Below are 24347 nucleotides of genomic sequence, written 5' to 3' on the forward strand. Positions count from 1 at the left end.
AACCCGCTCGCCTCGCCAAGCACCAAGTTAAGGAACAAAGAGAGGAGCTGCGGAGCGCGCCCCCCTCTCAAGTTACTTTGCAGCGCCGGCGGAGACCCGAGGAAACTGTCAGTCCCCAAGCGCTGGACGCCCTCTGAGAACAACTGCCGGGAAGGGCTTTCTCCCCCCCCCCACTCCTCTTTCTCTCTGGCTTCCCCTTCCCAAGTTCCCCCCCTTCCCTCCCGAATTGCAAAAACGAGGAACCTTCCGACCGCGGGCAGGAGGCATTTCCAAGGGCCGAGATGAAAACTAAAAAAGGCAAGTGGGGCTTCTTGGGGAGGGTCTCCGCGCGGCCGTGTTTCTCTCCTTCGGTCGAAGGCAACTCCCCGGCCGGGCTGGCCTCGTGGGGTTGCCAAACAGTTGCTGGGAGGGAGCTGGCGAGGTTGCGCCGGACGCTCTGCAACACCCCCCCCCCCCAAAAAAGAAAAACACCCACCCCGGTGTCGTTTCTGGAAGCTAGCCCCCCTCCCCACACTCTTTCCCAGCCCGATCCTGTCCTCCTTTGTGGAGCCTGTGTGGGTGTCCCCAAGGGCAGCCGCGGAGGTTTCCCCTCCCAGACAAAACACGGGAGCTGCTGCTGTCTGTGGACGCCGTCGCGCATCTCCATGCTGCTGGCGCCCTGTCAAAAGCCTGCTCAAACTGCCTGCTTTGTGTCCGGCCAAAGTTTTCTCCGCCTCGCCCCCCCCCCATCACCTTTTAAATCTGCTCATTTTTTTCCCATTCTTTCCCTCTCCGCTGTCTTAAACTTTCTCTTCTAAGGAACTTAAACTTTCTCTTCTAAGGAACCCAGAACTTTTCCCACCGTGCCCCCTTTCCCTTTAAAAGTCTCGGTACCATTCTTTGAGCGGGGTGGCAGGAGGACTTTCTTTGTTTGCGATTTTCGGGGAGGGAGGGGAGGTTGTGAGACAGAGGTGGAGCCATTTAAAATGCTGTGGTGGTGGTGTTTTTTTAAACACAACTTTTTAAGTGTACCTTTTCATATTTTGCTCTTATAAAGGCACCCTTTCTTTTTACAAAGAACAAAAGCAGATTTATATGTTTTCTAAGCACTCGGCATAAAAAGTTGTGCAAAATATAATTTTATAAAACATTTTATTCCACTGTTGGACAAGGTGGCTTCCCTCTTTTTAACATTATTGTTTGTATTGGTGAACTTTAGTGTGGCTTGCCCAATAGCTAGCTGCAAAATTAAGAACTTGTTCCAGACATTAGCAGTTGTTACTTTAAAACTTGATTTCCAAGACAGTTGACTTAATTTTACATTTTGGCTTTTTCAGAATCATTCAGTTATCCAGTATAGCGTTTATAAGGGGCCGCTGCATTCTGTGGAAATGCTTTGTATTCAAACAGTCTGCACTCCTGCCAAGAAACTTGCAGCAGTTTGTGTGTGCTCTCAACTTTCTGAGTTCTTTATATGCACTGCTAAGAGTGTTCTGTTAACATAATTTGTAGTTTTCTGAGGGAGCTTTGGAACTGAATGCAAAAGGCACAAAGGAAACTGGTTTCATACAAAGAGTACAATTAGACGATAGTGAAGGAGTAATGTAAGCCCACAACAGATGAAGAGAAAACCATTAAGGACAAAGATCTTATAACTCCGTTCTGCCCAAACATTTTGTGTTTCCCTGAGTGATTTTAGGCAACATTTATTGCCTACCAAGACCCACCATTGGTGGCTAAAAACAGTTACATCCAAGTTCCTGAAGGTACCACTTTGTACAAATAAGTAGCATTATTGGACCTAAATAAATAAATAAATAAAATTCCAGAGTGAATTAGAGAAGTTATTTTTAGAACATTCCTCTACTCCCTCTATTTGAACAGTGGTGGAGAGCTGGTTTCCTGTCTGCTGCTTCCATTGTTCCAGCCCTAGGGCAGCTGTTCTGTATGTGTGTGTTTAGACATAAAATTTCATACATAGCTCTAGCAGTTCCTGCATCTCACTGCCAGTATTAAAAATAGGTGTAAATGCTGTCAGATGTTGTTTTTAAATTGAGAAAAAGTCACTCTGTCTAGTGAGTTTAGGTAGTGCAGAAAGCCATGAAAAGATGCTATGATGCATGAAAGGCCTCCTCAGATGAAAAGACCATTCTTTTTTTTTTTTAAGCAACATGTGACAAATGAAACCATAGAAGATTTTGCAGATACCTGAACTTTTAAAAGTGTTGCCTTGCTCCTGTATCTTGTAAAGGTTTGATTTCCAGTTTGCACACATGGTCAGGTTGTTTGTTCCCAAAATCCAAAATACAGTTTACACAACAATCCTTAATAACATTTACTTGGGAGTAATGATCAATGAAACTAATGTATTGGATTGGAGTGTCAGTTGTAGATTGCTTCTAGTTTCAGATTTTTTCAACACCAATATGGCATCTATGGGGGGGGCACTAAAGTCAAACAATGAGCCCAATTGTGGGGGTGTCAATTGCTTCAGAAACCAGAACATATAAAACAACTTTTTCCCCATCACATACATGTTTTCACTATAGATTATACAGTGTATAATCTGACACATCCTGCTTCTATACTTCTTACCCAAAGGGTACCAAACCTGTTGATTGTAAAACTTTGCATGAATCATAGTACTGAATAGATTTCAGGGGTGTGTGTCATCTGATTGGATGAGTCGTGGAAGCATTAGGGAAGCCCCTATTTCACATAGTATTGACTATTATTTTGGGAACGAACTCTGGGTAACCTCTTTCCTGTGTTGTTAGTTGCTTTGCCAACCATAAGCTTGATATCTTCCTTTGTTTTGCCTTGATTACATTTGTGAAGAGTCTGTACAACCCTGTACAACCCTGTACAAGGTTTTTTTTTCTTCAGGGAAGTTTTTTTTTTTTTAATGGAACAGGCTTAAGCAAGATGGATTGAACTTTCTTTACATTTAGGAAGCTTATTATCTTACATATTTAGACCTGATTTGAATCTTGCACATATAATTTAAATATACACTAGAGTAAGCTCTATAGGTACAGTCTGGAAATCTTTTGCCTTAGTGTAATACAGACAACTCAACTAGAGTTTCACAAATATGCAAAGAGAGAGATTTCTGGATAAAGCAGTCCAGCACATTTCTTTTTTGGCAAAGAATTGGTTCTCTCTTTGAAAGCTATCCTTGTAGATTTTAGTTGGAGCATTTGGTTTCTACCACTTCCCTTTGCAGTACTTTTTAAAAACAGGACAGCTCTTTTATCTGGCCAGTTTTTAGATGGAGTTATCCAGCTTCCTCTAACATGTGCCATTCAAGGTGTGAATTTCTCAGCCATTACATCAGTTACATGTGTGGTCTGATGCACAACAGTATGATGTTATTTCTTTTCTGTTATACAGCAGATGAAAACCATTGATTTATATTTAAAGATGGCATCTGATCTTGCCAACACAAATACACATTCTTTTTGACAAGCTGTCACATAGAATGTATGCTTAAAATAGTTTTCAGAGCTGAGATATGCAAGCTGAACCCAAAACTAGTTGTTACCATACACGTTATACCTGATGGACTGTCCACCTAGCTGCAAATTGTAATTTTATGTGCATAATACATTAAAACCTTGAAAAGAGAGGCATGAATGATGCACATCTGAAGCTATTTGAATAAAGCCTACCATCTGACGTATGTATTTGCAACTGCTGTAGTTAAATCAGTGTGAGGCAGTGCTCAAACCAGAGGGACAACCTGGACCCCCTATAATGCCATACCTCTTGGGAACAGGAACAACCAGTGGGAGACTGGGAGAGCAGCTGTCAGTGACAGCATGATATCATCTTAGGGGAAAACCAGAATTGGTCAATCCTCTAGGAATTGCTGACAATTCCTAAATGGGTGTGATGTCATTTCCAAGTTTTCCTGCAAGTAACATAATGCCATATGCCCAATGGCCATTTCATTTTATTTTTCTCCCGCTGCTGCCCAGAGCAGTGGCAGGAAAGGGGATGTGTGGGTGGGGGATCTCCTTTCCCACAGGGAGGTTTGCAATCCTACTTGGGACCACCCCCCATCACTTCTTTTATAGGGCTTCATGAGAACCAAGATTAGTGCTACATAAGGATAAGAGGTCAGGGGGTGAAGCCTAAGCCCTTCCCTAGCTTTCTCTCTATAACTGGCTAGCCCAGCTTTGTTAGATCTAAGCAAGGTCGGCCCTGGTTAGTATTTGGATGGGAGACCACCAAGAAATACCATGGTCACTACACAGAGGTAGGCAATGGCCCAACTACCTCTGAACGCCTCTTGCCTTGAAAATCCCTACGGAGTTGCCATAAGTCAGCTGGGAATTTATGTCCAAAAACAACAACTTTTTTTCCCTTAAGGGGAATTGCTTTGTTTTATTTCAGATGAATCACAATTGGTCCATCCTTACGAGGTCGGTAAAAAGAGTACCCAGCTTGCTGGGGGTAAAGTGTAGACGACAGGGGAAGGCAATGGCAAACCACCCCGTAAACAGAGCCTGCCTAGTAAACGTCTGGATGTGACGTCACCCCATGGGTCAGTAATGACCCGGTGCTTGCAGGAAACCTTTACAATTGTTTCTTAAACTGAAATTGTGACATCTCTTCTGAACGTATCACTGAAGGATTTCAAGTAGTTTCCTTTAAAACAGGGCAGTACTTCCATAGCTAGACCTGAGTTTTGAAGAAAGCCCCCCCTCCCCCGACAAAGAGGGTAACAGTTAATACATGAGGCAGGCTGGCTAGCCAGGATGCTTCTTAACTATGCCCTGTTAAAACAGGAAATCACAAGCACAGCCTGATTACTGACAAGAAGGGGGGAAACCAAAGCTAGCCTGTAATCTGCACAAATGCTCCAATGCAAACAAAGCCATGAGAACACCAAATGTGTCCTTTGCTCTGGAGGGCTATCAGCTGGACACCAGGAATGGATCTGCTTCTGCTTCTCCCGGTTGGCTGTTGCTGCAGCTTCTGCACATATATGGGGGGGGGGGGTCCTTGCTGGCAGAGCAAAGGGTTGGTGCTTCTTTATGGAAAGCAGCCCAGCTTCTTGGCCGTTTTCTACGGTTTAGCCAAAACCTGTTTTGTATCATTAACCTCTTAGCAGAGGGAACATGTCACAATAAGTAAGCAGATCAGAGGGCAGGCGGCACAGTTGGTTTGTTCTTGCTTTAATTTTATTCTGTTGTGAGCTTTACAGACTTTTGTTTTCATGTTCAAGGGAGGGAAAGGACAGGAGTTTAACTTCATTTTTTTACCCCCCTTTGGGGGAGGCTCTGGAAAGGAAGCTTTATAAATGTTCAGCTTTTTAACATCGTTTGTATTTCAACATGCTCTTAAAAGTAATATCCTGATCTAGCCAATTAAAATATTTCGGCATGAGTGTTTACCTCAAGGCAGGGCCTGTCATGTAAATACTTGCGTAACGTGTGTAGACCTGCTGACTTGCCTTCTTTTGTTGCTTTGAATCATTGCTGTTCCTGAACACCCCCCCCATACAATCCAACCCCAGGATATTGTTTGCCGTGATGCACGAACCTTTGCCAGCTTCAATCCTACATCTCCATAAAGGGTTTGAGACCTGCTAAGGGAACAGTGCACCCACACAGATGCTCCATAATGTTACATGCAACTTGTTTGTATTGTCCTCTTGGTAAGGAGAACAAGCATTTTGTCAGGTAGATGAACTGGGTCATGTGCGCAAAAGAAGAATGAATGCTACAACAGGAAGCACAACTGGAAAGTGTAATAACCCAAGGGTTATAACCAAGGGGTAATAACCCAAGAACTCCATTACCTCTTGGATTAACCTTTCCAATTGTGCTTGCTGTTATAGCTGTTCAGATCCCAACCAGGGTAGACAGGAATGTGGTCTCTGAGGTACAGCCTGTTTTTTTTTGGGGGGGGGGTACTGCTGAGTAAAGGAAAAGGCAGCTGATTTCCCAGAGACCAGCACCCTAGTCCTATAGACATCAGTGCAGAGAGAAGGAAGCCAAACCACCAGCGTGGTGTAGTGGTTAAGAATGGTGGTTTGGCGCTTTGGAGTCTGATCTGGAGAACCGGGTTTGATTCCCCACTCCTCCACATGAGCGGTGGAAGCTAATCTGGTGAACTGGATTTGTTACCCTGCTCCTCCACACGAAGCCAGCTGGGTGACCTTAGGCAAGTTACAGCTCTGTTAGAGCTCTCTCAGCCTCACCTACTTCACAGGGTGTTTATTGTGGGGAGGGGAAGAGGAGTCTCCCTTAAGTGGTAGAGAAAGTTGGCATATAAAAACCAGCTCTTCTTCTTCTTCCTCATTCCCCTGCCCCTAGCCATGCAGCCATTTATTGAAGAAGAACAGTTGGTTTTTATATTCCGACTTTCTCTACCACTTAAGGAAAAATCAAACCGGCTTAAAATCACCTTCCCCTCTCCACAACAGACACAGAGAAAGGCCCAGGCATGCCTCCCTCACCTTGGCTCTGATCCTGCAATGCAGAATGAATCATAAGTGTTTGGCCATCCATATTAGTAAGTTGAGAGGAATGTTTGGTGTTCACCGATAGAGATGGCAAATGGAGAAAACAGCTTTCACTGCTGCATGGTGAGAGCAACACATACTGACCCTGTGTCCCTTGTGCGGGAAGAAATATTGTTACCATCTGTTGAAGAACAGAAGGTTGTTAAGCCACCCCAAGATGCAAGGAGAAACTTGGTGGGGATGGACATTTGAGTATTCAGTACCCCCTTTTGTTTTCTTGGAAGGGCTTGGGGTTGGGTGCAGGATGGAGGAAATGCAGGCGTTATATTTGAAACGTCGTGTCTCACTACCTAGCAGCCCCCTGCCCCTTACCCTTGTGGGATGATGATCATGCAACTCCAGTAGTAGGAGTGGAGTACTATTCATGGTAAGTGTCAGTTCTAGAGGGGTAGTCACATTAGCCTATTGCAGAAAAATAAAGACTCTAGTCTACAAAAATTGATGCTGAAATAAAAGCTTGTTAGTCTTTAAAACAGCACAACACCTCTGTTTATTTTTTGGTGGGTGTTAGCGAACAGAGTTCTGAAGCAAGGTACTTGAGAAGGTTCTGGGAATACAAGTGTTGTTCATCTGTCCTTCATGCCTTTTTTGGTTTCTTTGCTTGCTGGGTGTTCATTGGCTCTACAAAGTGTCCTTTCATCACTAAGTTTCTATCACCTAAATCTCTCTCACATGCTCTAAACCTCTAGACAGAGGACCATGTAGTACAACTTTACATACATGCTGAATTTTCTGACTGGAGTTTGTATAGTCTTTGTGTTCTGCTTTGGCTGGATACAGATTTGGTAAGAATCCTATCCACATTCATGGCTCTGTAGTTGCAGAGTGAATACCATTGCAATGAGCCTTTCATTGATTCAGCTGTAAATATTTAGTTTATACCCTCTCTTTGCATGTATACTGCTATGCTGCCATCAGAGAGCATAGGATTCCCTCAATCCCCCAGAGAGCCTAGGATTCTGACTAAATTCCACTCCTAACTTTGAAGCTCTTACTTACTTTCACCAGCATGGTATAGTGGTTAAGAGCGGCGTACTCTAATCTGGAGAACCAGGTTTGATTCCCCACTCCTCCACATGAGTGGCAGACTCTAATCTGGTGAACCGGGATTCTGCACTCCTACACGTGAAGCCAGCTGGTGACCTTGGGCTGGTCACAGTTCTCTCCGAACTCTCTCAGCCTCACCTACCTCATAAAGTGTCTGTTGGGAGAGGAAGGGGATTGTAAACTGGTTTGATTCTCCTTAAACGGTAGAGAAAATCGACATATAAGAACCAACTCTTCTTCTACTACTTAAATTATACCCTGCCCTTCTCCTCAGTGGGGATCTCATCTCTAGTTTATCCTCACAACATCCCTGTGAGATAGGTCAGCTGAGACTGTATGACTGGTCCAAGGTCGGTCATCCAGAAAGATTCCATGGGTGAGAAGGAATTTGAATGGTTGTCTCTCAGATCCTGCCCTGACCTGGATGGCCCAGGCTAGCCTGATCTTGTCAGATCTCAGAAGCTAAGCAGGGTCAGCCCTGGTTAGTATTTGGATGGGAGACCACCAAGGAAGTCCAGGGTTGCTATACAGAAGAAGTCAATGGCAAACCAGCTCTGTTAGTCTCTTGCCTTGAAAACCCCATAAGGGGTTGCCATAAGTCAGCTGTGATTTGACGGCACTTTGCACACACACACTCAGATTCTAGTATGACACACTACACAACTGGCTTACGTACACCTCTGTAGTATTATGTTCTGCTACCACAAGGAGGCTTGGGCATGATGCGGTCCCATCCACTGACGGAAACCATGAGGACACAATTGCTGTAACAGACTCATGTCATTGGTAGGATTGCTAACATTTCTGGTGGGATTAATACACTTAAGCCAAGACAGGTTTTCTCTAGTGGCCTGCAGTGCTATTTGATCTGTTTCTTCAGCTGCTTTGACTGTAATGTTAAATACGTTTACTTGGAAGTGTGTCTTACTGGAGTCAATAGCGTTGCGCTTCCAAATCAGTGTGCATAAAACTAATGCTGCTTATAACAGAGTGTAGTTGCAGACTGATCGCTTAGTTGCTATATATAAAATGTTTTAAATAGAGTAGTTGCTCTGCTGGACTATATAAAGGAAGTATTTTTTCACACAACGCATAGTTAAATTGTGGAACTTCTACCCCGGGATGAGGTGATGGCTGCCAACTTGGAAGGCTTTAAGAGGGGAGTGGACATATTCATGGAGGAAAGGGGTATTCATGGCTATTAGTTAAAATGGATACTAGTCATGCTGCATACCTATTCTCTCTAGTATCAGAGGAGCATGCCTATTATTTTGGGTGCAGTGGAACACAGGCAGGATGGTGCTGCTGCAGTCGTCTTGTTTGTGGCTTCCTAAAGGCACCTGGTTGGCCATTGTGTGAGCAGACTGCTGGACTTGATGGGCCTTGGTCTGATCCAGCAGGGCCTTTCTTATGTTCTTATATGAAACTAACAGAATTGCCATATGGAAGTTGAACTTGAATACTGAGATAGAATGAGGTCCATGCCCCAGACCTAAGATTTGCAGTGCCAGCATTAAAATGTTCAGAATGAAGCATCCCAACAGTTGCACCAGTGCGGTGTCTCGCCTGATAAGTACTGCATTCGTTTTTTTCTGGCACATACACTGGATCGGCCCATTGCCTTCACTGGGAATAAATCAGCGAAAGTTCCAAGTGTTCAATATTGAGTGGTTGGTGAATAAGACTCTTCATGAGATGTGGAAAGATCTCATAAACACATCACATAAATGGAACAAGTGTGTGGCAATTTGAAAGCATCAGTAGACAGGAAATGGGGTATGACCGGTCTCTCCAGAAAAATGAAACAAGTGTGAAATTACTTGGTGCATGGTTTTTCAGGCACATGCTTTTCCCTTCGCTGTGCAGTTAGCATGATTTTTTTTAATGATACTGAAATACTGGTATGAAATCCCATAGCCAGGATTACTGCCCGCTTGAATACCTCTTGAATACATGTTGAATCTGTTACTCATGTTTTGTTATACTGCCCTTTGTATGCAGAAATCTGGGTCAAATTCTTATTACCCTTGCTAAGTAAAAAGAAGGAGTCGTCTGATAAATACAAAGTATTGTTTTTATTGAATAACCAGAACCCAGACTTAACCAATCGGGCAGCAGAATTCTTACAATGTGCAATAGCATAAGAGAGCTTGTATCTTAATTGTGAAAATTTTAAACTTGATGCTGGATGTATTTAGACTGTTCTGATTATTCCTTTTTATGCCAATAAAGGTGATGATTGAATACCTCTCACCTTCTTTTGTTAGTCTTTTGGGAAGAGCAGGTTATGATTAAAATACTGAAACTATACTGAGATATTTAGAACTGCTGGAATAGTATGGATGCCTAATTCAACACACTTCATGTTTTCTGCTTCTTGATTGTTGGCTTCTTGCCTAACCAGGAGACACTTGGATTTGAAGGGAGGGGAAGGGGCTGGATGAACACCAACTGTTGGCTGGCTAATCTTTGATATAATCCTGGCAAATGATGCAAGCTATTCTGTGTATGTGGCCAGGTGGCTGGTTGCTAAGGAGACCAGTACACTTATGAATACAGAGCCATATCCCCAGCATGCAGGTCACTGTCTCCAGCGTTGTATACCGGATAGGAAGTATACAGCATGGTCCTCTCTGGTGTGTTCATCGCCTTGCTTTATTGCAGCAAGCAAATAATAAAATGCTGCATGCGTGGCTCTAGCAGTAGTGTGACGAGACTGTTTTGTTTTTTAATCACAGGTGCTCTTGTTGCAGTCTCGGGCAGTGAGACAGACGATGACGACAGCATGGATATCCCCCTGGATCTTTCTTCTTCTGCCAGCTCCGTCAAGAGGAAGAGACGGGGTAACCTGCCTAAGGAATCGGTTCAGATTCTTCGGGACTGGCTGTACGAGCACCGCTACAACGCCTATCCTTCAGAACAAGAGAAAGCACTACTGTCCCGACAGACACACCTTTCCACACTACAGGTATTTAAGAACTTGCTGATAGAAGTTTAAAACAGTGTCGTTTGGTGTTGTCAGTTGGTTGGTCCTTGACTTTGAAAAGTGCTTTTTGAGCTCCAGGTCTTGCTACAGACTCGCTGAGGTGACAGCTCTGTTTGTAGCTTTGGATTGAAAATTTGGGGTGGGGGGGTCATATTCAGGCCAAAGGACACACACCGCTCTCATACAGAGTTTGAAATGCTTCTGATCATGTCGATCACAAGCTGCAGTCCTTTCACATATATCAATGCAATGTCCTCTCTGAGCACTATGTGGTTTAATTTTTAAACTCTGATTTACAAGATGTGCCCAGTTGGCTCTGGAAACAAAAGAGCAGAATGGTGGTGGAGACATGAAGTATCCGCACTCCTTTCAAAAGCTCTGAATGCAACAGTTTTCAGCCCCAAGTTTTCAAATATGTCCCTGCGTGGCTTTATGTATAAGAAGTGTTTTTTTTCCAATTCACTGAAAAAATACACATGTGTGTGTCTGCACTCCTTTCTTTACCTTAGCATATAAATAAAAGATTTGGTTTCTGTTCCTCGTTCTAGCTGTGATAGGGCATAATTCTGGGCATGCTTTTGTTTTGCTTCCTTTTCTGCTAGCAAGGAAGAGGTGAAATTTATTATCCTCTCTCTGGCAAACGATTACATTTTTGTAGATAACGTCAAACAGAGTTCAAAGAAGGTCTAGAAGTAGTCTGGAGTTTGGGTGCCCACATGCAGGCTGCAGTAAAAGGGTTCATTCCTTAAGCATCTTCTGTTTTGTTTAGTTAAAGTTAAGTTTCAGCCTTGCAGGAGAAATCTTGAAAACACTAAGACAGCTCCTGCTGACAGTTCAGAAACCCATGGCACCCTGTATCTGTCCTCCAAGCCTATTAATTGTCTGCTTTTTAAAAACAATTATTTGCTATTGCAGCCTTGAATATTGCAACTGGGTAAACCCTTCATATTAAAAAAAATCCACAAATGGCTAAAATGCACTTTGTGACCACTTTGCTAATGTACATCTGGGTTTACCATTTTAAATCATCTTGCAGTTCTTCGAATCATTGGTGTCACTGCTCTCTTGAGAACTGAGCAGTTTTCTTTGATACAGTGGCCTGAGGGGGAGGGGGAAACCTACCTTACACGGTAAACAAGCAGATGACTGTTGAGCTGTCCTTTATTGCCCAGGAAACTGGCTAGATATTTAAACAAGGGCAAACTTCGGTGAGGTAATCTGGTGTTTTGCTTGTTGACACAGTCAGTTGAACAGGGCAAATCAGTAACTGTTTGTGGGAGGAGTGACTCTTTTACAGGGCAACATTTTCCTGTTGTTAATTAACCTAAATGTAATGAACAAAGGGTAATAATTTAACATATGTACAGAGCTGAAAGCTAAGCCTAAATTCAGGCTAAATAGCCTTCAGATGTCCTGAGGCAGTTGAGTAAGCAGAAAGGGCTGGGAGAAGCAGGAGAAAAGAAAAGGCCTTGAGTGGGTGTGCTAGAGCTTGTCTGCCAGCCTTTCTTTTGTCCCGCAGTTAAGGAAACTGCTTTGAAGGGACTGGTTAATTTTAACTGAACTAACCCTGATGGCATCTAGTTGGAAATGTGAAACGAAGGCAGGAACTAAGACGTTGTTGTATTCTCAGGTCTGCAACTGGTTTATCAATGCACGGCGCAGACTTTTACCTGACATGCTGAGGAAGGACGGGAAGGACCCAAATCAATTCACGATCTCAAGAAGAGGGACCAAGATGGCTGATGGCAGCCCGGTGGAATTTCCCATTGGCACAAAAAACTGCATTCCACTGATGGAGAGCTCCTATCTCTCTGGTAGCCTAGGACCAAACAAGACTTGTAAATCTTCTTCCCTGGCATCCGTTTTGGCTCGACCATCAGTAATATGCCACACCACAGTAACTGCACTGAAAGATGCTCCTTTCCACTTCGGTCAACCAACTGGTGCCGGTCAGACCCCAGAAGACCTGCAGCGGGCCTCACCTGCCAACTTCACAGACAACTGTCTTATATACCATGAGGATGTGTCTAAACTGGAATCGAGTACAAATGCACAGAGTGGCCTTTTCAACACTCCCCCTCCTACTCCTCCAGACCTCAATCAGGATTTTAGTGGATTTCAGCTCCTGGTGGATGTTGCTCTGAAACAGGCAGCAGAGATGGAACTGCAGGCAAAACTCATGGCCTAAATCCTCCCCCTCCTTTGTTTTTCTTCTCCCCTGGCAGGGATGTAATAGAAATATGTGGCAATTTGTCCACGTTATATCAAAGACTGACTGCATTTTTTGAAAATTAATCTTATTTGCACAAGGGATTGCTGAGATGAAGCTTCCTGAAACGGTCTTCAGTGGAATATGGTCATTCCTAGAATTATAAATGTAAAGCTACTGTAGAAACAAAAAGTTTTTTTTCTTTTTTTTTATAATAAATGTTTCTTAGTAGGTTTTTTCATAATGTGAGATGGTTCCCAAGGTCATGTGATTTTTTTTGTTATTGTTTTCATTGTTTCTTTCAGACTGTGCAATATTTAGTAACAAGATTAGTCTTCATATCATTCCCACGTGGAACAAAATATACCAACAGGCTGTCTTAAAACAAATTTCAGATTTAAAAAATGAGTTTGAATTTTGATTATACTTTTTTCATGACGAAATAAAAGTATTTTCTTTAACATTTGATTCACATTGAGTGTTTTGTTGAACAGCTATTTTGGAAAACAGCCTGTTGCACTGCAGTATAGACCCCCCCACACACACACACACATACACAAGTCAATATGGATTTTTAAAACACCCCTTGAACATTTGGCTCAAACGTAAAGTTTTTGAAAGCAGGATGCCTTCAATCTATGGTACTGGAAATACAAGAACCAAAAAAAGTCCCTGTGAGAAAGCACTGCTTCCCATTTTATTAAGGTCATTGGGGTAGGGAGTACCAGGACAACAGAGTGCTGAGTATTTCCATCTGTGAGGACCTAACCATGTGCTACCTTGGTTCTGGCTCTGCTCAGGTTCTGTCAAGCCAGATGTATCCTTGGAGTTCCATGCTGGGAGTACCCAGAAATTTTATTTGTTTAGCACAGGGGTCCTCAAACTAAGGCCCGAGGGCCGGATCCGGCCCCCGGAGGGCTTTTGTCCGGCCCGGGGACCAAGGAAGCCAGTCCCCCCTTACCCCCCTCCCCAGAGCTTTTCTGGGCTTCCTGGCTGTGTACGCACAACTGGAAGCCTCCCTCCTGCCCCAGTCGCCCCCTTCCCTGTTCCCTCTCCAGCCCAAAACCCCTTTCCTGGGCACACAAGGCATCTTGCTGCTTCGCGTGCCGCCCGGTCGCCCCCTTCCCCCTCTCCCTCCCAGGCCCAAAACCTCCTTTCCTGGGTGCGCGAGGCGTCTTGCTGCCTCACATGCTGCCCAGTCGCCCCCTTCCTGTCCTGGCGTTCCTGTTTTGGCCACAGTTGGCAGCGTTCTCACGGCTCGGGGCTCTCTCTCCTCCTGGGGGTATCCTTGTGGCCTGAAGGTAATTGTAGGGGCCCCTTGGGGGGGGGGGGGGCTGGGCATATCTCCAGGGAGAAGAAAAAGACTTGTGGCCATTTATGCACAGGAGGTTTTGCCTTGGATTTGCCGCTCTCCAGATGCACATTTTCCCCATCCGAATTCTCAGAACTCAAAAGTAAATTCCCCCCCCCCACCCCAGGGGAGAGTTTGGAGAATTCGGATGGGGAAAATGTGCATCTGGAGAGCGGCAAATCCAAGGCAAACCCTTCCATGAATAAATGGCCTTGGTTTTTACATGCCAACTTTCTCTACCACTAAAGGGAGACTCAAATTGCCTTACAATCCCCTTCCCATACCCTTCCACAACAGACTCCCTGTGAGGCAGGTGGGGCTGAGAGAGCGCTAACAGAGCTGTAACTTGCCCAAGGTCAGCCAGCTGGCTTCGTGAGTAGGGGTGGGGAAACCAACCAGGTTCACCAGATTAGCCTCCGCTTCTCACGTGGAGGAGTGGGGAATCAAACCCGGTTCTCTAGAGTCCCCGCTCCCAACCACCACTCTTAACCACTACAGGGGGAATGACCGGGCTTGTAAGGAGGATGCTTTTCCGGAGAGCCCCCTTGCGCCGCCGCCTCCTCCCCCGAAACAGTCCGGCCCCCAACAGTGTTTGAGGGACAGTGAACTGGCCCCCTGTTTAAAAAGTTTGAGGACCCCTGGTTTAGCAGAAACTCACAATCCATTTTTTTACACACACACACCCCAAAAAAATCTGTTACATTAATTGGGACAAAAGAGCTCTCCACTTGCAAAATATATTTCTGGGGCCATTTTAGGCTGTGGGTGCTTTTTTTTTAAAACAACCCACCAGTAAATGGAAGTGTCTGCCAACTTTATTTACCAATGTGCAGGTGACAGTGTCCTCAAACAGTGAAACTCAGTGGCTCGAGAGCCACACACGGCTCTTTAACACGTTACCTGTAGCTTTTCTTATCACTATTCTCCAATGTGGCACCTTCCTCATTGGGCTTGTGGTTGACAGGTGGTTCCCACCTTGAAACAGCCACTGGCTCAAGAACTGGAGGCTGGATAAGCTGCAAGCCTCCCTGAACACATGAAGCTGCCTTATACTGAATCAGACCCTTGGTTCATCAAAACCAGTATTGTCTACTCAGACCTGCTGCGGCTCTCCAGGGTCTCAGTTAAAGGTCTTTCACATCACCTACTTGCCCTAGTCCCTTTAATGGGAAATGCCAGGGATTGAACCTGGGATGTGCTGCATGCCAAGCAGATGCTCTTACCACTGAGCCACAGCTCCTCCCCTTGTGCCAGGGATGGAAGTAAAGGGCCTGTTCTTCCCAGCTCACCCTTTCTGCAGCTTGTGAACTCTCATCCCAGCGCTGTAGCAGCTTTTGGGAGCATAACAAGCTAGCCACAGACAAGAGAGAGCACACCACCAGCAATACTGTGGCAGCCACCAAGGAAAAGAGCAAGCTGGCCTCGGGCTAGTCACAGTTCTCTCAGCCTCTCCTACCTCACAGGGTGTCTGTTGTGGGGAGGGGAAGGGAAGGTGATTGTAAGCCAGTTTGAGAAAGTAGAGAAAAGTCAGCATATAAAAACCAACTCTTCTTCTTCCCCATTGTCTTTGTTAACCCTGTTTTCCTTTCTACATTTTATAGCATGTGCTGTCTGTGCCATTATAGGTCTGTCTGAACTCACTTGTAAGTTCTTTTTCCACTTCATAGCACTTGCTCCCCACTTTGGTTAGATTCTGGGATCTGCAAGGTCCACTGAATGTGTGGAAGGGATGTTTCCCCCTTGTCCTGTCAGCTGCAGTCCATCACACCACCTGCAAAGGTGGTCCTGAGGGCCAGGGGACAGGATAAAATGCAGCATAAGAGGTTGTATCTCAAGTGGCAAAACCATGAAAGACTGGGGAGGAGGGGGGGCTAGTGTGAGTAGAAGTGCCTTCTGCTCATGCTAGAAGAAAAGTTGGTTTTATATGCCAACTTTCTCTGCCACTTAAGGAAGAATCAAACCGGTTTACAATCCCCTTCCCCCAAACAGGCACCTTGTGAGGTAGGTGGGGCTGAGAGAGTTCTGAGAGAACTATGACTAGCCCAAGGTTACCCAGCAGGCTTAATATGTAGGAGTGGGGAAACAAACCCGGTTCACCAGATTCGAGTCTGCCACTCGTGAAAGAATGGGGAGTCAAACCCGGTTCTCCAGATTAGATTCCACTGCTCCTAACCACTACACCATGCTGGCTCTCAGAAAAGCCTTGAACCTAACTGTCTCTCTGCATTGCAACCAATCTGCATTCCCATTTCTCAGTTACCGGTACCACCTTTTCTCTTTCCACACACAAAGGCCTTCCTGCACTGAAACTTGTTATGCCTTTCTTCTCCATTCCCCACAAGCCTCTCTTCTACCTCATCTTTCACTTTATTTATACCAGAGGCATCTGTGTACCTATGTACCTCATGTTACCCTCTGTCTGTCTCTCACAGCTCTCTTTCATCCTTACACTGTCAGAAATTCCTCCACACCCCTTCTGTTAATATCACCTCACAGATCTTTCTACAAAGCTTGGTTAAATCCCCCTTTTCCCTTCATGTTCTAGGAGGTACGTTGACCACATTGTTTTCTAAGACAGATTGTAGAAAACTGGGAACAGGTAGCTGATTTTTCAGTGCTCAGTTTGACATTTTGTCCGTGGCTGTTCAGTAGGTGGCTTCACTGTATTCCTTCCTAGCCATGCAGCATAGTGCAATTGGCTTTTTATGCATGCACATTTTCACACAGCCCGATCGAGTTCTATTGCCACCACATCCTTGGTGCGTAACTGCTCCACTCAGCAGGCAGTTGCTTAAATAGACAAATCAGCCACAGATAAATGCTGTGTTTCAATAAAGTGCTACAGAGCCCCGTGGCGCAGAGTGGTAAGCTGCAGTACTGCAGTCCAAGCTCTGCTCACGACCTGAGTTTGATCCCGACGGAAGTCGGTTTCAGGTAGCCAGCTCAAGGTTGACTCAGCCTTCCATCCTTCCGAGGTCGGTAAAACGAGTACCCAGCTTGCTGCTGGGGGTAAAGGGAAGATGACTGGGGAAGGCACTGGCAAACCACCCTGTAAACAAAGCCTGCCTAGGAAATGTCGGGATGTGACGTCACTCCATGGGTCAGGAATGACCCAGTGCTTGAACTGGGGACCTTTACCTTTACTTCAATAAAGTGCTACCTGTTGCTATTCGTCTAAGTAGTCCCTGGTGATCCGAATGGCTGCCACTTGGTTTGAACCAGCAGCATCTTTGCACATGCCTGCGGTGGAAAGTGCTGTCAAGTCGCAGCCGACCTCTAGTGACCCTATAGGGTTTTCAAGGCAAGAAACATTTGGAGGTGGTTTGCCATTGCCAGCCACCGTGTGGGTTGAGAGAGTTCTGAGAGAACTCTGACTGGCCCAAGGTCACCCAGCGGGAGTCATGTGGAAGAGTGGGGAATCGAACCTGGTACTCCAGATTAGAATCCGCTGCTCTTAACCACTACACCATGCTGGCTGTCCTTGCACACGCATAGTATCGCAAAAACCAAATGCAAAACCTATTTGGCAGGCATTCAAGGCTGTTTGGCAGAAAACAAACAGGCTAGGTGATTGGTTCACCTCTGATTGACACTTTTAAACATGGCAAGCTAAACTGTCAGACACATTTGTGGTGAAATTTGCATCCCTAATTTTCTTTGGATTGTGCTCACCAGGAAATCTTGATGAAGCTAGATCAGTGAACACACATCAGCCCAGCAATTAGCTAAACTATTTTAAGCCATTCTCAGACTGAATTAACACAATTTGAATTGCAGGGTAGTTTAAAACCAGTCTTATGTAAATTGGCATACTCTTTTGACAGTAGATTCCCTACATCAAATTGTGCTACAACCAAAGTTCCAAAGGGAACATGACCAAAGTTACCAGTGAACAAACTACCAACCACACATTTTTGTAAGAACAAAAGGAGCATTTTATTTCTACAAACTATTGGTGATGCAAGAAAGGCAATCAACAAAGCTAGATGTGTATCCGTTGTCTTGCAGTATAATCCTAAAAACACTTTCCTGGGAGTAAGCCCCACTGAAAAGACCTAAGTAATATTCTAATTAGATCTGCTTAGGACTGCTTTCTTCATTGCACTGGACAAATCTGGATAAAGCTACTTAAGGAGATACTGTGCCAGTATTCGTTTCTGACTACAGTTGAGGCAAGTAAGTTTTGCTTTCTAGTGTTGGTATAATTTTATGGGCTGTGAATGCTTTGCATAGCTGAGAATATTGAGAACCTACATAATGGAAAATGTTTCTAGACCTCAAGAAATAGGATTGGAAATGAGATGGACGTTTGCCAGTTCAGTGAATTTCAATAGCATTCTCTTTTTGAGTCTGGGCCAAGGGTCGGGGGGGGAATGCAAAAGCTAAATATGAATAAACTTTTCGCTCTTGTCTTTGAAGCTAGTCTAGACAGGCAATGCAAAACTGAAGATTTGTATTGATTATATCTTCTGATGGGAAAAGCTTACACTCCTCAGAATGTTTTGCATCTTAGGGTCATACACCATCCAGATTCTTGGCTTTGGGGGTCATGTACATTAACTGCAGCTTTCCACCTCATTGAATGTTGTCATTGTAACTGCTGGAGCCGAAAAAGTTGCCCATCCCTATCTGAAAGGTAAGGAACCATCCAAGAATTTCAATTTTGCAGCGACGTTCAAGCAGCGAAAGGGATATAAATTGCAAACACAAGAACAAAGAAAATTGCTTCACAGTCATCTGTGTATCATAAAAGCAGGTAAGCCATAACAACATCAAATAGTTGTTTTGTGTGTGATTATCTCTCTGTCAAAAGGATAGGAAGAATCTCAGGACATCCAGGAAGTAAGGGGTGAGCTGATGCCCATTTTTGATGCTACTGGCTGGGTCTCAGCAGAGTGCAGGGTTGCCAACCTCCAGGTACTAGCTGGAGATCTGCTGCTATTACAACTGATCTCCAGCCGATAGAGATCAGTTCACCTGGAGAAAATGGCCGCTTTGGCAATTGGACTCTATGGCATTGAAGTCCCTCCCTTCTCCAAACCCCACCCTTCTCAGGTTCCGCCCAAAAACCTCCTACCGGTGGTGAAGAGGGACATAGCGACCATAGCCGAGTGGTCCCTGCAGGGCTGGCTTGCACAGCACTACAAGGGCCATTTTGCTTGGCTTGTTCCCAGGCCATGTATACTTTGTGGCCTGCCCCTGTGTTATTTGAAATAATTCTTCGCATCTGCAGGAAGCCAAGCAAACTCTAGCAAGCGCTATTAACCACTCATTGTATTAAACTGCTTCTAGTTATATCATGCCTATCACTCGCCTTTCCCACAGAAAATTGGGCATGTGCCTTTGCCCCCGCCATGAAAATAGTCTCAATCTTCCCTTGATGTTAGCTTGCATGGAAAATGCAATGTGTGAATGATGGCCCCTTTAGATGTTACTACAGCACTACAAATGTCACTGGTAAAGACAATCATGCTAGGAAAAGTTGAGGGCAGCAGGAAAAGAGGAAGAACCAACAAGAGATGGATTGACTCTATAAAGGAAGCCACGGCCCTCAATTTGAAAAATCTGAGCAAGGTTGTTAAGGATAGGACGTTTTGAAGGACATTGATTCATAGGGTCGCCATGAGTCGGAAGCGACTTGACGGCACTTAACACACACACACACACACACACACAAATACAAAAGCTCCTTTGCTAGAGCTGCAGTAATATCTGGCGAACCCATTGTGCAGGGTTTCACTTCCCCGGGTTTAGTATAGGCCAGGGCTTAGCTTTGGTATCTGTTTTCAATGCCAGGTTTCACCCTGGACCTTCTAAATGAAAATTAATCTGGGCAGCTTCAGAGTGTATTTTCTTTACCACTGAGTATGCCACAGAAAATCCCTGCTGATTATAGGGAGATTTAGGGGAAGGGCTTTCCAGAACTGAAGAGATCTTGCCAGATGGATTGGCCCCTAGAATTTTGTTTCCTGTGGGAATCACACATTCAATTATCTATTTCTTATTTTACTATTCACGATGAAGAATGAAACTTTTGCAGACCTTGTGTGTCACTATATTGCTCAGCAATTGTGCAACCTTTGAAGAGAGGGGGGGGAATGTGACTGCCCGTGGTTTGTTCAGATTCTTTGATAGTTTATTTGCCCCCCAGCAGAGCCAAATGTTTTATAGCAGGGTGGAGGAAGACCTTGTTTTCAGTCTCTTGTTTGCTGGTTTCTCAGGTTCTTATATTCGGGTCCTATTACACTGGTTTAGCCTGCTCATAGCAATATATTCAGTAAATTAAAATGACAGTTAAATGACTTGTGCACTAGGGGATTTCTACTTAATGTTTCCCTCAGTTAGTCAAAACGAGTGACATTTCATACACACACATCCATTGAAGTTGCTAGTGAGAAGTCCAGTTAGTAAAGGAACAGCTTTCCTTGTATTTACCATGCATACTATTAATTAATGACCTTTCTGACAATGAGCGCTCTTCTCAGAATTCTTGTCACGAAGAGAAGTTGCTCATTGTTTCGTACAGAGACTGTTCCAGTGGCTTTTGAATGAAACGAAATTAGAGGCAATACAAGACCGGGGGAAATGCCACTGCTGTTGCTGGCAATAAGTACAGGGTAATACATATTTGTCCCATCTTTCTTTTCCTCCCCGGGAAATATTTGTCAGGAAACAGCTCTGATCGAAAAGCAGACAGGATGCTCACAGATCCAGTTAGATTATTTTAAAAGTTATAGAAGAAGGTAAAATCTTCTTGGGTTTTGCATGCTAACATCCCCTCTGCTGAAGAAAAATGGGGATCAGACTCCACACACCAAAAACACCAGGCTAAAATGGCAGATCATTACTTTGTAACGGCACAGAGGTCATGGGTGTTACATCAGATGACAGGAGCTTCTTTGTGCACACATAATCACAACTTTTAAGGCTTTTTTCCCCTTAACAAATTATTGTCTAGTCCAAACTGGATTTCTGAATAATTTTTCACTCTAATAGAGAGTAAATTTAGTAGGAGTTTTCCATTCTAAACTTAAATAGGATGGCACCTTTCCATATAATAAATTCAATTCATATTTTGGGATTGGGGTCAATTGTGGGAGACTCACCTTGTGGGTGGAGCTTGCTGGAGATGTAGTGATGTCATGGGGGGATGCCGTCACTTCTGGGGCAGCTGGAAGTTATATCTTTGCGTCATCAGGGATGCTCTAGCATTCAGCCAAATAGTTTCACCATAGCGTTTTGGTCGAATGCTAGAGCATCCCTGGCAGCATGATGACATTACTTTTCATCACCCCAGAAGTGACATCACTGTGGCCCCCTGTTGATGCCAATGGCTGCATTGCCCCATTTTTCTCCCCCTCACCACTCAGCCAAGTAGGAACAGGCAGCAGTGGGAAGGAGACTAGGCAATGGGAAGAAGCGGGAGATCTGGCAACCCTGTGACTCACTGATCATGAGGAGGTGGGGCCTGCGTGCTCATGCATGCTTTCCCTCCCCCATGGTCAGTCAATGCATGGTCTGTACGGGGCTGGAGATGCTTTAATATGGATTTCCGGTACTGAGCACAGGTTGGACTAGATTACCCTTTCAACTCATAATATGTATAAAAAAGATTTTTAAAACACCTTCCAGGAATACATTGGGTTGGATACAGAGTGAATTAGACATTTTCACCAATTCCCCCTTCTGGCTGCAGACCCCCCCCCCCCCACCGCCATGTTGTACCTCAGGGACAGCTATTCCCTGTGAGCAGTATTTTGTGAAGATCACTGGGAGGGGGGAGGGGGGAAAGTTCCATTCTGCTGATGAAACATTTTGTGTGGTTCCTTCCAACCTCATAAGGTCAAAAATATAATATATTCCAAAAGTCACTTTGCACAAACAGGCTTTTAACAAACTTTAGAAATCAGTCAATTGACTTGAATGCTTGTAAAAATAAAACATAAGTGTTTTTTAACTTATTGCAATGGGTGCCAAATGACATTTATGTATTATAATCTTCATGCTCATGTCTGTAACTGTGTCAGAGATTGGTTTCTAAAATTTTATCATGATATTTACATATAATTCCAGGCCTTTATCTAAGAATTACACATTATTTGCATATGCGTGTGGAAGGGGCCGTGGCTCAGTGGTAGAGCCTCTACTTGGCATGCAGAAGGTCCCAGGTTCTATCCCTGGCATCTCCAGTTAAAGGGACGAGGCAAGTAGGTGATGTGAAAGACCTCTGCCTGAAACCCTGGAGAGCCGCTGAGTAGACAATACTGACTTGGACCAAGGGCCTGATTCAGTATAAGGCAGCTTCATGTGTTCATGTGTGTGATCCACTTAACTAGAGACTGAATCGAGGCCTTCCCCATGCAATGCAGATGCTCTACCACTGAGCCATAGCTCCACTCACTGTTCCAACTGACTCCACTCATTGTTCCAACTATCTCCCCAACAGTAGCATAAATGGCAGTGTGATGTTACTGATTTCTACAGCTACCTTATGCGGCTGCTGAACTTTCTTATGTCCACAGCCCAGTAACATTGCACTTGAGGGAAGGGATTTTTTAATCCACAAATTCTGTAGGACTGAGTTAACTTCTGGATTTGGTTCAAAATAGATATCTGCAGGCTAGCCACTTTTTTTTTTTAATCAGGGATACATCTACACTAATCATTTTTACTAACATCTGTAGTTATTCCTTTTCTGACTGCTTCCTAAATGGATTCAACTCTATTATGTTCCTTTGGTTGAACACTTTCTGTAAAGATACATCTTTTGATCAGACACCTTATTTAATCATTTCTTTAGCTAGCATAGCATCTCTTTTGAGTAGATTGCTTCTGCCCTTAAAGTAATGTGTTCTCCCTCTCTCTCTTTCTAAACACATAGAGAACCAACAAAGGTCTGCCCTTACCGATAACAAACAAAACCCTATCTGTTCATATGGATTACACTAAGGGATAGATGCAGTTTGTTTTCTGCTTAGTACCACAGCAACATACTCAGAGGCTGCTTCCACATTTGGTCTGTGTGTATAGCTGGAGATGCCTGGTTTTGTTTGGAGCTTCCACACAACATCATGCTCATTCCAAACACAGCTCTTCCGGGGTTTTCTGCACTTACCCGACAGAGGGAAAGGGCAGGGGGTGCCAGCAGCAAGCCATGCGAGGACAGCGTATGCAGACACCATTTCCTTAGAGCAGTGGTTCCCAAAGTGGGCAGTACCACCCCCTGTGGGGTGGTGGGATTACCTAGGGGGGCACTAAGAGGCAAGGGGGCAGCAGGGGGTTGCTAGAGGTGGGCCCCTTCAACTGTATTGTTGGATAGGGTAGGGGGTGCTGGGGTTGAGTTTGTGGAACCAAGGGGGCAGTGGCCCGAAAAGTTTGGGAACCACTGCCTTAGATCTTTTAGTTGACTTGGTTAATATGTTTATATGTAGTCATTATTACACAGGAGGAATGGGGATTTTGGACAGTTGTGGCACATGCACACACATACAAAACAACCCTAGGACACTGTTAAACAACTGATGATTTCTTGTATTTCAGGATAGTATCACAGGACCTCTTGGTGTAAATGGTACATTCCCTCAGAAAAGGAAGACAAATCTGGTTTTTAGTTATTTGAAATACACAAACTTGATCTATGTGGCTGGCCTAGAAGACAGAGCCATCAAACACAGCTTTGGTAAGAAATCTTGTTGATTTGAAACAGCAAAGAGTCTTGAAGAAGTTAAAAATATACCAGAATATTTTGGCATTGGTTTTCTTGGTTATATATTCAGTTGGCAGATTGATTCAGTCAGTACATACACACATATACATCCGAAGCTCCAAACTTATTACAAAGCCCAGTTTGCCAGGACACATTGCAAAGCAAAGATGAGCATAAGATCCAGTTAAAAGAACAGATCTAGTCAGTGGGTATGGACTACTCACAATGACTTAACAAAGTTGAACAAACCTAAATGGTATATACAAACCTCCAGGTACTAGCTGGAGATCTCCTGCTATTACAACTGATCTCCAGCTGATAGAGATCAGTTCACCTGGATAAAATGGCCGCTTTGGCAATTGGACTCTATGGCATTGAAGTCCCTCCCTTCCCCAAACCCCACCCTCCTCAGGCTCTGCCCCAAAAAGCTCCAACTGATGGCAAAGTGAGACCTGGCAACCCTACTGTAAGGAGAGTCAACTACTTTCCGCAGTCCCTATGGAGTCCGAGTCTGATTGTGTTCAATCTGTGTAA

The 24347-nt window shown here is 44.4% G+C and overlaps 2 protein-coding genes across 2 annotated transcripts in view; both read left to right on the forward strand.

The window, feature by feature from the left end:
* Positions 1-24347, forward strand: part of LOC130481581 (myosin regulatory light chain 2, smooth muscle minor isoform) — a 198849-nt gene that overhangs the window by 35625 nt on the left and 138877 nt on the right. The gene's annotated exons all lie outside the window — the stretch shown is intronic.
* On the forward strand, positions 238-13175 carry TGIF1 (TGFB induced factor homeobox 1). Its single transcript, XM_056854306.1, has 3 exons — positions 238-297; positions 10300-10529; positions 12178-13175. Exons 1-3 carry the CDS (start codon positions 282-284, stop codon positions 12733-12735), a joined length of 804 nt encoding a protein of 267 aa, XP_056710284.1. The 5' UTR covers positions 238-281; the 3' UTR covers positions 12736-13175.

The sequence above is a fragment of the Euleptes europaea genome, chromosome 8 (assembly GCF_029931775.1).
Source record: "Euleptes europaea isolate rEulEur1 chromosome 8, rEulEur1.hap1, whole genome shotgun sequence".
Lineage (NCBI taxonomy): Eukaryota > Metazoa > Chordata > Lepidosauria > Squamata > Sphaerodactylidae > Euleptes > Euleptes europaea.